The sequence below is a fragment of the Onychomys torridus genome, chromosome 1, assembly GCF_903995425.1.
Source record: "Onychomys torridus chromosome 1, mOncTor1.1, whole genome shotgun sequence".
NCBI lineage: Eukaryota > Metazoa > Chordata > Mammalia > Rodentia > Cricetidae > Onychomys > Onychomys torridus.
The window spans coordinates 166,820,124-166,837,007 of record NC_050443.1 but is presented as its reverse complement, the minus strand read 5'-3'; the positions used below and the strand labels follow the sequence as shown (position 1 = coordinate 166,837,007).

Here is a 16,884-nt window from a genome sequence, read left to right as displayed (position 1 = left end):
TCCAAGCCAACATCTTCTGAGAGCCAAAAGAAAACCATTAATATTATGTCAGTACAAATATGAACAAGGACATCCACACACACACCGAGACTGCTGAGGGTACATCACATGGAAATGAAAGACAGCCAACAAAGAAGAATGTAATCTCAGAAGTGAAACAGATCCAAAAGTAAAACAAATAGAAACTAAAGATAGGAAGAAACTGGGCCCAGTAAGGCAAGAAATAGTACAATTACACCTGCCAACTAAAATGTTTAGAGCAGAACTGGACATTTCTTCTGTCCATATGGAAAGGAGAACAAAAAGAAATACAAGATAGAACAAAATGCCCTAGAAGAAAGTTAGAGCAATGTTGCCCGCGGGTACAAGTCTACAATCCCAAGTGTCCAAGATGTGGAGGCAGCAGAATCTCATATAAGATCAGAACATGCCCTGTCCAAAGACATTGGTTTAATAATAGAGAATGACATTGTTTTCAATCATATTACTAGATTTTGTTGAAATAATAAAAATATTAATGCTATTTTTAAATATTACACTTCACTTTTAATTCACTATAATCCTGATTATCTTCACTGTTATTTCCTCAATAATATAAAACTAGTATATTTATTGCCTCTAATTCTTTCATGTAATGTCTGTCCCTTGCATGCTTCCCACACATGAAACAGTAAGTTCAGGGTTGTCAGGGTCTACTATGTGAGGTTTCTGTATATGCTGTATTACCGAGCACAAACTAAGTGCTCCACAATGATGCTTTATCTGAAAGGAGAAAGGCAGAGCAATCAATACAGGTCAAGTTCTAGAACAAACTTTTTTTTTATAAACATCAAATTATAGTCCATCTAGAAATTTTATTGTATCAGATGTGACTAGAAATAAAATGTACATCATGCTTGGAATAAGAATCTCTGGGTCTTAACTGCAGAGTATGTGAGTTGTGTGTTCCATTTGCACTAACAAAACAGAAGAAAGGAAGGGCTACAAAAGTTCTCAAATCTGTTGGTTAAGGACTTCCAGCTCCTTCAGGAATAATTGAGAGTATGGTAAATCAGCCCCTTGCATTCAGATCACCCAAGCTCCATTCAAAATGTCTCCACATGCAATATTTCCTCATTTAACTGAGACATAAAGGGAACACACAGGATTGCCCCTATTTCATGAATACACAAATGATTGACATTTACTTTGTCATGGCATGGGACCACACCAGTTTATACAACTTTTTTTTTTTCATTTTACAGATTGGAGTGGTGGGGGTAATCAAGACAAGTTAAATATCTTGAATATCAAGAAAATTTAAATATCTTTATTGCAAATTAATATATTGCACAAAAGAAAACAAATTAGTGAATGAATTCGTGAAAGAATAAATGGAAATATATCAGCTTAAGTAAGGTTAAGACCACTCTTTTCATGCTTGAAAGAAGAATTTTCTATTTTTAAAGTCATAGGTCCTTCTCCTTACTGATAATGTATCTAATTTTAAGAAGAACCACTCATGACTCTTATTCATAAACTAAGTTCCCACCTCTAACAGAGTCCCCAGGTCCATAGACCTGAGAAGCACATGACTTGCTGACAAAAGTTCATGTGAATAAGGAACTCAAACCAGAGAGGCCCAATCCCAAAGCAAAATTCTCACCAGGATATCATGACGTCCTTCAGTAATAGTATCTTAGGCAGAAAGAGCTAACTGTGAGCCCAGTGGCTCCTTCCAATTATAATGAAGCCTAAAAAAAAGAAGAATCTTTCTTTTTAGGCTTTGTGTATTGTGAAAACTAAGCATATGCCCTGAGTAGGAGAAGCCCCTTATCTCTGAGTACTGTCAATAAGAAAAAATTTGGATATGTGGGTCCCCTCCTAGAAGCCACTGGACTCCTTTCTTCCGGCAGGTGCCAAACAAAAGGACCATCTAACTATCTTGATCTCCTCCTGCATCCCTAAGGCAGGGCCCAAAACAGGATTTTTAAAACAATTTTTATGAATTCTTTGAGGATTTCATACAATGGATTTTGAGCATATTCACTTCCCTCGTGTCCTGTCCTTAAACCCCTCTCTGCCCTCCCATCCCTTCCCACCCAACTTTGAGACAACTTGTTTTTCTTCTTTCCCCATTGAGTCAGTGTGTGTTGCCCAGATAGTCTTGGGATAGGGGAATACTCTGGTGTGTAGTTCGCCTGCTAGAGATCACCTCATTAGAAAAATAAATAAAAGAAGGAAGAAAGGGAGAGAGGGGGAGAGCGAGAGGGAAAGGGAGACAGAAACCTGACTCTCCCTCTCCCAACAGCCATCCAGTTAATAGCTACTCAACCTGTGGTAGGATTATATCCCACCTTCTCTCCCCCTATACTAGATTTTATCTTGCTGGAGCTTGTGAACGTTTGTGCATGCTGTCACAACCACTGTGAGTTCATCTATGGTTGTGTTTTGTTAGGTCTGGAAACCATTTTCTTAATGTTACTCACCACCTGTGGCTCTTACCATCTTTCCACAACTACCACCACCCTTCCACAAAGATCTTCGAGTCTTGGGGTGAAAAATAAATGTCCACTCTACAGCCTTTTGTTCTCTGTATGTTGGTCAGTTGTCATTTTCAGTGTCAACTTCCATCTATACCAAAGAGAGGTTTCTCTGATGAGAGCTAAGGAATGCTTTTATCTATATGAATATCAGTAAGTCACTGGAAATCATTTTTAATACTGTTTAGCAGTGTAGATGTATTGGATTCCCTTTTAGGACCCAGGCTCTAGCTAGCCAGAAGTTGTTAGCCTTTTAAATAATGCCATGTATATGAGTTCTAGCTTACAGAGCAGGCCTTGGAACCAATCACAAAGTTGTTGGTTGCTCACATAACATCTGTGGCACTATTGTACCAATGGACCTACCTCATCAGGCCACTCTTTGCTGTAGCTCGCAGTGTTCACAGGTGGGTAAAACTGAGGCTTTCTTTTCTCCTCTGGCAGAATGCTCAGCATCATCTAGTACCATGAACATAGCCATAGGGATAAAGTTTGCAGCTGAGTACCAACTTTATGTCTCCATGTTCTATGATTTAAACATATAGTATCTTCAGCAATAGTGTCTTAATGTCAATTTTTAAAGCAGAACTGGCAATAGCCTGTAATTCTTGGGTCTATAGGACCCTATTGGGCAATAACACAAAAAAAAGTAACCTATTCATGATTCTGTGGTTTATATTTGCTAGCATGGGGGGTTTAAACACCCCAAAACAGTGTTCTTAAAGTATGAGAAAAGATCCTGACTTGATATGATAGATAACTTTATGTACCAACTTAAGTGGACCACAGGATGCTCAAATATTTGGTTGATCATTATTCTGTCACTGTCTGTGAGGGCTTTTCTGGGAAACGTCAACATTTTAATCAATCAATAGATGGAGTAATGCAGATGGTCTTTCCTCATGGAGACACCAAACTCATCCAATCAACAGAAGGCCCAAATACAATTAAAGGCAGAGGAAGAAAGAATTTTTTTTCTCTCTGCCCCACTGGTAATCTGGGGCATCAGTCTTCCTCTGCCTCCATGCTTGGTCTTTGTCAAGAATTTACACCATTGTCTCTCCTGTTGCTCAGTCTTTGGACTGAGAATAGGACTAGACCATCTGTTGCCCCTGAGTCTTCAGCTTCCCAACCACACAGCTTTCTTCTTGGCCACCAAAATTGCCTAAGTCAAATCCTTGTAGTGGGTCTATCCCTATATACCATTAGTCTTGATTCTGTAGAAAAGCCATATTAATGACTTGAAAGTAACTTAAGATTTCTCCAGAAACAAAGGTTTTAATTTAAGTAGTTCATTTGGGAGATAATCTCCAGGAAGTCTGATAGAGAAGTCATGGGGTGAAATAAGGATGAAAGGTAGAAAAAATGCAAGCAAGTTACCAGAGAAAGCAACTGGGGCTTAATACGCTGGGAGATTATTTAATAAACAGCCACAGAGTTGTCCTAGCCCAAAGGACTTTTCTACCCATGTCCACCAGGGACCGATGAATGGCTTCTCCCCACCCTTTCACAGACATAAATTCCCTGACCCAGATGGTGCTCAATATGATAAAAGCAAAGCTCCAGTGGACATAGAAAATTGTTGGGCAAACAGCCTCTGTTACTCATATTTGGAAGTCAGACTGGCATGTCAATAAATGAAGAGTGTTCAAAAAATGAGTAGGATACCAAGAGAACTAACACAAAAAAAGACACTCAACCAATCCCATTTTGCATCTTTGAGGATATGAACTAACATTCTTGACTTGTAATGTAGCCTACTGCACTAGACACTTGCATCATCTCTAAGATTCCCAACAACCTTGCAAATCAAGTATGATCCTGATTTTAAGACCAGTGAAACTAAGGCATGGAGACTTGGTCAAGGTCACTGTTGCTTGAAGGCCTTCCATTTAAAAAATTATGTAGCTACTTAAATATGCCATAAGGTGCCCAGATATTTGATTGAACATTATTTGGATTGGTATTTGGGAATTTTGAGAAAGCAAAAGTTCACCTTTAAACATGAATAGACCTGAAAACACAGCACATGAAATGAGGAAGAACTCTCCTATGGATCACCTGTTCTTCCATCACCCTGAAAAGACACTTGTCTGTATCCCTAGTTTCATTGTTTCAACACTCTAACAATGAACAAGCCTCCCCTTGCCCCACAAAATCACATCCTAACATGGCAGTTTGAGCTTCTCTTCTAGTCCAGGCTAGAGGAAAAAAGAAGTTCCACTCACTCGTCATTCTCCATGTCCCACTGAGAGCAACATCTTAAAAAAGATAGGGTCCATTTCCTAGCATCTGTGTAATATTTAACCTGATTCTCACCATCTGGATGAGAACACATCTACTTAGACATAAAACCAACATAAGGGCTTCTGTGAGGACCATGTCAGTCAGGCAAATAGGGCCTGAGAACCAAAACGAAACAGCTGAGATAGTCCAGGGATACAAATTCAAAACCTAGAGGTAGCTAGAGTAGGCCAGACCTTTCTACTCAGGACATTACTTTTTCAACTAGGCAGGATTAAGTATTGCATCTACTCCATTAAATTCAAAAAGCTTCTACTGACTGACCACCAGACACAAGAGAATGAGGAAGAAAATGCAGTAGAGATGGGAGAAACAGGCTGAGCACCATCTTCAGGAGAATCTGCTGGTAGGATCTTAGTTCAGCCTCTGACAGTGGTGCTAATCTTTCCTAAGGCTGCAACCCTTTAGTACAGTTCCTCATATTGTGGTGACCCCCAACCACAAAATTATTTTGTTGCTACTTTGCAACTATAATTGTGCTACTGTTATGAATCATAATGTAAAAAATATCTGATACACAGAATATCTGATATGGGATTCACAGGTTGAGAACCATTTGAAACAGTTTGAACATCTGTCTTCTACTTTTCTGCAGGAAGCAGAAAAACAATCAACCCACAGAATTAAACTGCCCTATTGCCAATCAATTATTCATTCTGAGTCTGCCAATAACCTCTCATGCAATGCACTTACAAGCTACTTCTTATCTTCTCTTGGAAATAATGTTCTCTTTGGAACAATTCACGGTACTACATTTTTTTTTCATTTTTTATCTTATTTATTTTCATGTCTTTCCCAGGACAACACTCCCTCTAGTGTCTGTATAGGGCTCTCAGGTTCCATCCTGGGTGCGCTAAAATGAAAGCAAAAAGGGAATGCAAGCCAGTCACTGAATGGGTGAAGATTAGTACAAATTAATTGGTAGATTCTGTCAATATGATCATCCTGAAGAAAGAGGCTAGCTGCAGATACCTGCAGATATTCCCTTTTAACACAAAACATAGCTAAGAAATAGAAGAAAAATGGAGCATTAAGGTCTATCCCCAGACATGGATATGGTAATGTCTTTGATACTAAAGCCTTTGTTTACCAAGCAGCCCGAGCATCCAATGTTCTCTTAACTTCTTAAAGCTACACACTTGACTTTCTTCCAGAAATGTCTTATGATTCCTGGTGAGGTGTAAACACTAATTTCCAAGCCAAGAAAAGTTCCTCCCGTTTCCCTGGATCCCTTAACCCTCCACACAATAAAAAGCCCTGGGAAAAATGTTCATCTTACTTCCATTATTTGCTATCAGGCTTATAGCTGATTCTAGCCAAAATGATTCTAACCATTTCTATTGCAAATTCTAGGTAGAAGTTTCAGGACACCAGAGCCCTCTCAGCCACCCTGTCGTGGGTCTCTTCCACTGTTCCTGTCAGCACTCCATGAGAATCAGACATCATGGAGACCTGGGTGGAAAACAGAGGCTGTGGGAGGTGGTTGAAATGAGCATCCTGCTGATGCCTGTGTCTCCTGGATGCTTTACCATGAGCTCCTTGGCAAACTGTGGGCAAGTAGCTCCTTCCTCTGCTTCAACATTTCTGTGTGAAAACCAAGGGAAGCCTTGTTTCCACATACAAAAGCAGACCTAAGCCAATGGGGAAAATATATGGAGCACGTACTACAGAAGGGTCGGCACTTCTTGTGAGAACTCTGCTGCATATACTCTCATTTAAAATCCTTTCAACTGGCCCCTTTGTACGAGCTGAGAGAAGGTAACAATTTTCCAGTGCCAGCCACATAGCTATTCAGAAACAGAAAGAGGATTGAACTAGGCTGGCTCTGAAATCCACTTTTTACATTCCCCATCTATCCATTCACAATAAATCTTGAAGAGATTTGCATTCAGGATTTAATCCCTCCACGAGTATTAGTTCACACATATGATAAACCATATGTCATACCACTTACCCATGCAAAATAATCCCACACTTTACATCATGTGGAATCCCTAATTATCCTGTATAGCTTGATCTCAAACTTTTTCCCCTTAAACTACATTTTCTTCAATATTTGTGAAGACACAGAGCCCTACTTAGAAATGGACACAGTTTTATTGACCAATATTCCTGAAAGGCTGACCTATCTGTACTGCAAATCCTTCTCACCTCAGCAAAGAAGGAAGCATTTCCTCCACTGCACAGGATGGACCCAATAGCAAAAATCTACTGTGCAACCCTAAATTTCTGAGACTCTTGACTCACTAATTCAAATAGCCAGGTGATTTACCAAGACTCCCATCAGCAATTGTTAGTAAGATACAGCTCATCCAATATTAAGGAGCCCATTATTTATTGTCTCCATCCACTGCAGTGGGTGGACAGAGTGACTATGGGAATGTTGCAGTGTGGATGTGAAGTGTCCACCACAGGCTTATGCACTTGAATACTTACTCTACAACACATGACACTGTTATGGAAGGTTGTGGGACCTTTAGGATGGGAAATGGCTTTCAAAGAAGGTTCACTGGGGATGGATCTTCAAGGGTAATAACCTAGTCCCACTTTGAGCCAAGCTTTGGGCTTCTTCTTTCTTTGACTTCCATGATGTGAGTAGCCACTTCACACCCCTACAATATGAACTTGGCCATCCCTGACACTGTGCCTTCTCTACCATGATGGAACGTGTCCTCTGAACCTTGAACCCAAATGAGTTTTTCCTCCGTTGAGTTGTTTCTGCAGATATTTGGTTAAAGTGACATGAAAAACAACACAAGACAGAGGAATCTATTTTAGTCTTACATATAGCCATTCTAGGCCTCAGTCTACTCTACCTATAAAATGGGTAGTACTATACTTTACTCAAATAAAAGTACAAATATGTGAACACTTCTGGAAGGAAAATGCTTTGTTAACTTGAAGGAGTAATGAGAAAATCAAGAGGAAATAGGAGAGTCTATTCTTAGACAAAAGAACAGTTGGGATACAGCTGTAGGATGTGATGTTGCTGTCTAAGCCTTGTGCCTCATCCCCATGTTGAGTAATTTGATGAAGACAGTTCCTAGGAGCACATCCAGCCTTGGCATTGTGTAGGTGTAAGATGCCTGTAGTATCTCCCACAGTGATGCTTTCTCCTCTAAGCTCATAGCCTCAAACAATAGCTCAACAATTAGCCACACATTACCCCAGGTCATTTGTCTTGTTGTCATGTGTTATTTAACTTTACAGAAGAGCAGGCTCACATCCAAAGCATACAAGAGGGACCTTGAGGCAAATGCTGTCAAATATTTGTTTCTCACCCTTCCATCACATCCCTAGTAGCCAGAACAATGACACATAGACATCAAATGGCTGAACAGCCTGTGTGAGTAGATATCTAATCTCTGAAACACATGAGAAATCAGGATCATTGACTTGTCCTTATTTCTAACCCCTTTCAAGTGGAGTAAGGATCTCATGGAATCTAAATTGTGCTAAAATGCACGTATAAGTGGCTAGGGAGACGGCCTCATCAGTAAAGTGCTTAGTGTTCAACACCACTTTTGAAGGTCCTGGTCAATGAAGTACTGAAGATTTCTCTCCTCCTAAACATTGCAGGCTATTGTCAATGCCATTGATTTCCCTGCAGAATGTGATGGTAAACCCTGATTGCTGAAAACAACATATGCTTAAGTCATAGAGCAGGGACCAATTAAGCTGGAGCTGACCTCGAAGCCTCACCCTGCTGGCTAGCTTTCATAGTACTATGCACACTACTAGAGGAGAAAAGTCATCATCAATCTTACTCAGCTATGAACTCTGAGAGTTAATGTAAGGACCAACCTGAAAAGACACACCCACTGGTACAATAGCGGTGCAAATGTCACAGGAGTGACCAACCACTTTCTGATTGGATTTTAGCACCACTGCACAAGATGAAACCCATACCTGACACCATTATCATAGCTAAGAACCTGTGCTAAATAGCTTATGAGGCCTACTATTATTCTGTTGAAATGACATAGTGAAAACCTGAATTCAATACCTAACGTACACATAGAAAGCCAGGCACAGAAGCACATGCCTATAACCTCACCAGCACTGAGGAGGCAGAGACAAAAAAAAAAAAAAAAAAAAAAAAATGATGGGAGGTTGCTGGCCAGCCAGTCTAACCAATGAGCTCCAGGTTCAGTAAAAGACCACAGGTCAAAAACTAAGGTAAACCAGGTGGTGGTGGTGGTGGTGGTGGCAGCGGTGGCGGTGGCGGCGGAAGTGGAGGTGCACGCCTTTAATCCCAGCACTCGGGAGGCAGAGCCTAGCAGATCTCTGTGAGTTCAAGGCCAGCCTGGGCTACCAAGTGAGTTCCAGGAAAAGACACAAAGCTACACAGAGAAACCCTGTCTCAGGGGAAAAAAAAAAAAAAAAAAACTAAGGTAGAGAGTGATTGAGGAAAGCTCTCAACACTGACCTCTGACATCCCTATACACATGCACACACATGTACATGCACCCCACACACACACACGTGAACATGAGCACACACCTAAAGAAATTCCCATATGAAATAACAAACTGAAGAGTTACATTCAATATTATTAAGAGATGTTATTAACCCATTTGTCATCTAAGACTAAAAACGATTTCCCCTTTTCCCATAGTTTAGACACCATCTGTCTCCCCAGAGCAAAATGCTACTGAGTCATGGGACACATATAAGAACAGAATACACAATTGATTATAGAGTATTTATTAAACTATTAATATTTCATCACTCACCCACAAATACTGAAAAATATAAGATTAGAGTAAAAAAATCTACTAAAAAATGATCAAATGTGTGGTGCAGTATAAATCCTCTAAGTCACTTAGAAAAGGGAAATAAATGTGTCTTAGGAAGGTTGTGTAGAGCCTGTGTTTGTGTCTTAAACCGAGTCTTGAATGGGTGCACTATAACAGGAGGAGCATGTCTCAAGTGGAGGAGGTCTCGAACAGGGGACAAGCTCTGCAGAGGAGGTGACTATGGAGCAGTCAAATCACAAGTCACAAGAGTGCACCTAGGACCTTCTCTCTAGCCCCCACCAAGCCCTGTCAGTCCGACAGCCCACTTATAAAATAAACACACAGACGCTTATATGATTTAAACTGCTTGGCCATTAGCTCAGGCCTACTGTTGTCTAGCTCTTACTCTTATATTCAGCCCATTTCTATTAATCTATACTTTGCCACTTGGCTCATGGCTTACTGGTACCTTACATCTTCCTTGTCCTGGCAGCTGCTGGCAGTGTCCCCTCCTGACTTCCTGTTCTCCCAATTCTCCTCTCTCTTAGTCCCGCCTATACTTCCTGCCTGGCTACTGACCAATCAGTGTTTTATTTACCAATTAATCATCCACAGCATAGGACACTCAAGACATGCAAGTGAGAGGCCTTTAATGCCATAACACAGGACTTTAGATTTGAATTCAAGAAGCTCACACTGGAATGGAGACGTGCAAAACAAAGTGATTCCTGGGTATAGTGTCTGTTGAGTTAGGAAATCATATCTCTGACAGTGCTTTCAAATTTGTTTGTAGATTGTGCTCCATGAAAGTGGGAACCACCATTCATTCATCCACTTCGCCAACCATCACTAGTACCTAAGTGAGGCAAAGTAGCCTTGATCCACTGCTTACCAAGAAGATAAGGTTCCATCCAGTCCTTCTGCCAGCTTCCCACACACAGAATAATCATGGTTAGCTAAATTCCGTTCATGCCTCAGAGCCAGTCCAGCTCGCTGTGTATGTGCACGTGTACATGTGTGTGTGTGTGTGTGTGTGTGTGTGTGTGTGTGTGTGTGTGTGTGAGAGAGAGAGAGAGAGAGCAGGATTCATTCTACATTTTCTACTTCTTTCTCTAAAGGGTCTCTTGTCTCCCAAATTGTCTATTGAATCATGCTTTGCATTTTCTCCCTGTAAGAGAAATGTCTCTCAGCACCCAAAAGGCTAAAGGAAGGCAGAAAGCAGGAAATCTACAGTTGGGCAAGTAGATGTAGCCACAAGCTTCAGATGACTTGCCCGTCTGTACCTAGTCCTGGATAAACTGCTAGCCTCCTGGTATGGACCTTGTGTCTGTGTGTCTAGCTCTGTCATACTTCTCTGTTCCTTGTGAGATGACTCTGGACCACAGATCTCTGCTCCCAGATTTCCCCTAGTGACAATAGAGTTATACAGCTAGGGAAAAAATAAAATAAAAAAGCTTCCAGAGCTTTCTTACCACGGGATCCACCAAACCCCTACTCTTAAACCCAACACAATTGGGGAAGCCCCTACTCAACAACTTTCCTTTCCTGCCAATCGAAATGCAAGTTCCAAACACTGCATTTCAGCCATCACTAAATAGGGCCCCCAGGTGAAGGCATTTGCTTCTCTGCTCACCTTGGAAACCACCACAGGACCTGAGAAGCAAATCAGAGCCAGTAACCCAGCCATCCAAGGACTCTTGGAGCAGACAAACAGCCTTGGTTCACCCCTCCTCCCCACACCCCCACTCCTGGCGGACAGTGACCAAGAGCAATTAGTGCTGTTGTGTCCCCGTGTGTTTCCCAGCTCTGTCTCAACCGAGATGCCTTTCCTTGTAATATTAATTAAAAACAGATTTTTTTGGCAAACCCCTGAAGAATGGTTTCTGCAGCAGGCTTCTTTATTAAGCCTCAGAGAAGGCAAAATGCATTAAGATATTGTGTCACTGAGATGCTGAAGACTAAGCAATCCAGCCAAAAGCCGTTTGAAAAATCTGTTTGGGAGCACAGTGAGCTGCTCTAGTGAGTGAAATACAGTGAATCTGATTTCATATGTCACTATTTTGCACATTAGGAGTAAATATTTTAGAGCACAGGCTAACTGCATTAGCTAAGGGTAAAAAAAATCCCACCTCTTTGTATATCTTCTAACCTGCTCCATGTCTGGCAGGGACCTAGAATGACCCTGCATCTCCTCATTTTTCTTCACTAAGGTTTCAAGTTGGGCACATTAATTGAAAACTACCTGCCAAGTCATCCCAAGCAGACATACTACGGGGTACCAGGCTGTAAAGTCTCTGTGTGTGACTGCCAAGAAGAAATGGTGCCTGATCTAAGAGAGTATACAGAATCAGGGGTTAATCCAAGAAGGAAGAGGTAGAAATAAGTGGACTATGCCTTCACAACTCTACACTCTCCAGGGCCATTTGCCAACTCACTGAGCAAGCAAGGAAGCCTCTTCCTCCATTTGAAGGAAAAGGACAGAATAATGTGTTTTTCTGTTCCCCTGTAAGCCATGGGGACTGGGTTCCCCCGGGTGTTTGTGAAACACTTTCTAACCCATTAATCACCAGGATCCCAGCTGCAGACAAGCAGCAAGCAAGAACAACTGCAAATCTCCTCCAGGGCAGAGGCTCCAAGGCCATGGCTACTCACCTCACTAGTCAAGTCAGTGTGATCAGAGCCTGGCCCCACAACATCTCCCTCTCCTGCTTCTCTCTGTGTCTGCCTGCTAGCACCTCCTCCTTCGCCTCCCAAGCAAACCCACCCCACTTATTGTACCAAAGTAAGCATTTGCCCCCAAGCAATCAAAATGGGGCCAAAGGTCCTGGGTAGCAGACTAATTGGGCATGGAGGTTTGCACCATCTATTAACCAGCTCCTGGGGACCGTTGGCTGTACTCTTGGCCAGCTTCACTGCTCCAGCAAGAACAAGGCAGCATTGTCCTTATATACAAGGATCTCTTCTTGGCCCTATGCTCCTGAAGTACATGCTGAACCAAGAGGGTAGGGTTAAGGATGCCAAACTACATATTTCTGACTGTAAACTCTACTAGAGTAGAGCTCAGAATTCAGTGACTAACACCCACCACCAAAGAAATCTGTGTCAAGAGTTGCAGCTCACCAAAGGCATCTGGGAGAAAAGCAGAAAAACCCAAACTGCTAATGCTGAAGCCGCTGGTCAAAGGCCCTGTTTAACACTCAGAAGCCATAATAATTAAAGGTGGAATTGTCTTCCTGGCCAGAAGATCCTGCTCCTAGACCCCATATTCTCCGCTTATGCCATCTCCCTCCGCTTCGAAGCCTTAGTAAAAAGACTTCCAGCTGCTTCTCCACTGTCCTCATCACTCCTCACCTTCTCTTCTTGCTGCTGGCAAGGGAGGGGGAAAACATCCTGCTCCCAAAAAGTTCTCTCTGCAGAGCATCCCAGTCTGACAATGACACTTCTCTTCACGGTGCTGCAGACAATATGTACTCAAAAGGCAGGTGCCGTCTAGAGACAAAGTAAGCGGTCCCTCTCTGTCTGCAGATGAGCTGCCTTGTCCTTGCTGGAGCAGTGAAGCTGGCCAACAGCACAACCAATAGTCCCAGGAGCTGGTTAATAGATGACTCAAATCTCCATGCCCAGCTGGTCTGCTACCCAGGACCTTAGGCCCTGTCTGGATTGAGGAGGCATTTCCCCAGTGGGCACAAGCCAGACTACCACCTAATATCCCTTCTGCTCAACCACCCTGAAGAAGATGGGCAGAGAAGGCCATCCACATTTACCTATTATTTTCGAGAAGTGGTTTCTATCAAAAGTCCTATTTCCAGGGGCTTTGTCAATGTTTTTAAATGTCTCTTAAAATTAAAGCAGAGATGAAACACTCCTGGCTGAGTGAATTTAGTAATAAAGCCACACATATGGAAGGATATCACCTTCTCAAGGAGGAGAAAACCAAGAACACTCCCCATAATTCCTAACTATCTACATTAAATGAAGTCAGAATTCACAAGCTCTGCTTCCAGGGAATCCTGCCCCTCTTCCTCACCTCCCCACCCCCAAACATCCCCTGGGAACTTGGAAGTAAGTCTTCAATCACCCAGCCCTGCAAAGGTGCACCATTGCCCAGCCTCCGCCCCATGCTCAAAGCCATCCAATCCAAGGCTTGGGGGCCAGCGGGGGCGGGGGTGGTGGTGATGGTGGTGATGGTGGTGGTGGTGGTGGTGGTGGTGGTGGTGGTGGTGGACTGTCTTGATGGAGGCAGATGAAGCCATTAGTCACCAAGCTGCCCTGTGTATCTGGACTCTTCTCCTCCTTTGAACCCAGCACCTAGGACTCAGACTTTGCTGCCCCCAGCCCCACCCCCACTGTGCATCATTGACAACCAGGAAATCTGTACTTGGTAACTGCTTGTGTGCCCAGCTCTGCAGACCCCCGGCTTCCCTGTTTTTCAATACTCAACCCTGTAGCCCCCACACTCTGGTAAAATAAGGCAAACATTTCCCCAGGAAGTCTTTTCAAAAGCCTGTCGTTAAGAGACATACAAAAGAGGCAGTACTTTCCACCAATTGAGTTCTCAGAGCTGCCTGTGACTCCCTAGTCCTCTTAATGGAACCCCTGCTCTGCCCTAAGTCTGGTTCTCAACTGAACTGGAAAGCCACACCAGAAAAACGATTTGGCAAGGCCAGGTGAGATAGTGACCACAAGAGGAAAGAGAGTGGGGAGGCTTTTGGCAGCCAGTTCTTGCTGAGTGGTAGTGAGGTGGAGAACGACCCGTCAAGCAGGTGCTGCTGCAGCTGCAGCTGCCTGGAGAGGACCCTATTCAGCTGGACGCCCCATTCCTGAGCCCCAAAGGCTCCAGACTCAGGAGCAGGCTTAAGGAAGGTGCTACCTCTTGGTGCAACAACAACCTGGGGGCCCAGATGGCAAAGAAGAGGGGGCAGAGATATGCTCTGAAAGAGCAGGGGCTCAACTCTGACGCCAGAGACGTTTGTGTTTGCAGGACACGGAGGCAAAAGTGAGTTTTCTGTTCCCCCACTGGTGTGTGCAATACAAGCATGAGCATAAGCAGTAGGGGAAGGGTGTGGAAATTCGCTTCACTCTTTAAACTTTTTTTCCCTGCCTGCCCCCACTCAGATAGCCTTCCAGCTTGGGTGAGGCAGCCCAGCTCCCTGCCTGGCTAGCATATCATGTGCCAGGCGGCTACCCCAAAATGAACAAGTGGGTCAGTTTCCCTGTGGTCTCAGTCTCCCTATTTCCCTAGTTCCCTTAGCGTGACCGGGGTGGGGGACAAGGGGGGATCTCCACCAGTATCAGGAATCCGTCTAAAGATTCCTCCACATCAGTCCCTGTTTGCACTCACGAATTCAAGCATCCCTCCCTAGAAAAGAAAAAGTGACTCTCCAAGGCAAATGCAGGAGAGAGCGACCACAGATCCCTCGGCCAGGCAGCTTTAAGACACACTTTCCTCTTAGCCCTCCAGACAGCCTCAGTGCAGGGTCTTCAGTAAACAGATGCACACACCATCTTACAACAAAACTCTGGAACCTGTTGGGGGCCGTGAAGGGGCAGGACAAACCCCTCTCTAAAAGTCTAGCCAGTCTGGTTCTCCATCTGGACCCGAAGCAACAATGTGCCCCTGGCTCCCGACCCCCATTACCCATGGCTATCAGGAAACTAGAGATCTGTGCTAGATGGGGGTACTCACGCTGCTGTTGTGTCCCGACCAGTGCACCATAGCTTGATTGTGGGCCGAGTCCCCAGTCAGCGCAAAAGACGTGCTGGGCAGCCTGAGCTCCTCAGCCGCCGATCCTCCGGTCCGCGTCGCCTTCACCTCTTCCCGGGAACCCCTTGGTTTGAGGGCGGCTTCCTTTGGCACCATCGGGAGCAGTAGCCCAAGCGTCCCCGCGCTCCAGTGTACTGGGGGGCTGTGCCCGGCGAGTCCTCCTCGAGCTGCCCGCCGTGCTAGGAGCCGGGATGCCCCGAACCCACCTCACGTCTTCAGGCGAGGTTCCCTCAGCTTCAGCCGCTATCACCCCGCCGTTCGCCTGGGGCAGTAGCTCCAGCCCAGACCTGCGCCTCAGCGTGGTGGCTCTCCGTGCAGTCGCCAGCTCCTCGGGCCACCGGTTCACCGCTGCCCGTGGCACGAGAGGAGGCACCGCTGGTGGCCGTGAAGCCGGAGACACCAGGCGCCCGGGACCTCCCGTCGTGCCCCAAGTGATCTCGGCACCGGCCAGGACCCACGTAGACAAGAGTAGCAGCCCGGTCCGGGCGAGGGGCGCCCCGGGCCAGCCTGCGGGGCGCTCGGTGCCTGCCGCCTCCATCCCGCTGCGGCTACCGCGGCTCGGGCTGCCGAGTGTGTGGCGCCCGCCGAGGTGCGGGTCCGGCGGGGAGGGGGGGCGCGCTGGCGGGCGAGCGAGCGAGCGAATGTGTCAAGGGAGTGAGGAGGGGGCGGCCGGGAAGGAGGTGGCTCCCGCTGGAGCGCCTCGCCTGTCCTGCGCTCTTCCCCTTCTGGATCGCTCGCTCCCAGGTCCGGAGGGTGATTCCACAACCCCAAAGCAATTACTAAATGCTCCCTTGATGCTCTGGCGGTTTGGGTCCTGCTGTTTAAATGTCCCCCTCCTAAATCTTGCCCACCGATCTCTTTAAAAGAAAAAAATGTGAAAAGGAAGTGTTCAGAGGTAATGAGAAAATCCTCTTTTAAAACAGGCAACGCTAGCGGGATCCAGGAGCAGGGACTGACAGCAGACCCTAATCCGGAGTCTCTCGGAAATCCAGCCTCCAAGCCTCCAGCCTGCTGCGAGCGCGGAGTTGGGAAGCCGCTCCTGGCCGCAACTGGGGGTTCACTCTTCGGGTCTGTTCTTGGGAGCGGGAGATGGCGCGCGGGGAAGTATAAGGGTCTCCAGGAAGAGGAAGAGGAGTAAATTGTTTCCAGCGCCAACTGTTCTGGATCTGGAGACCAGGGCCAGCCCAGAGCTTCCGCGCGGAAGCCAAGCGCGGGATGGACCCACGACTCTGCTCTTGGCTCCCCGCCCCCGGAGACCTGCGCCCCCTCCCGTTGCGGGGGCGCGGGGAGTACGTGCGTGCGCGTGCGTGCGCGCAGGCGAGCAAGAGGGAGACCAGGGGTGTTCCCGGGCTGGCTGGAGGGCGCCTCAGGGTGTGTGTGGAGGGTACCTGGTTGAGCTGGTGTGTGTGTAGGGAGGGTGCTGCTGGGTGTGCGGGGACTCGTGGCCCGGTGCTTGCGCGTTTACACGAGCTTGTGTTGAGTGAGAGCGGCGGGGCGGGGCGGGGCGGCGGGAGGTGCGCTCCGCCGTGGGTGCTCCCGGATCATGCATCTGCTG

The 16,884-nt window shown here is 45.5% G+C and overlaps 1 protein-coding gene across 1 annotated transcript in view; it reads right to left on the bottom strand.

Moving 5' to 3' along the window:
- Sorcs3 (sortilin related VPS10 domain containing receptor 3) overlaps positions 1 to 16,617 on the bottom strand; it is a 624,861-nt gene extending 608,244 nt beyond the window's left edge. The window contains 2 exon segments of the mRNA XM_036172085.1: positions 15,252 to 15,392; positions 15,394 to 16,617. Of these exon segments, the coding sequence (XP_036027978.1) occupies positions 15,252 to 15,392; positions 15,394 to 15,867 (615 nt within the window). The 5' untranslated portion in view covers positions 15,868 to 16,617.
- Positions 16,618 to 16,884: the final 267 nt, after the last annotated feature.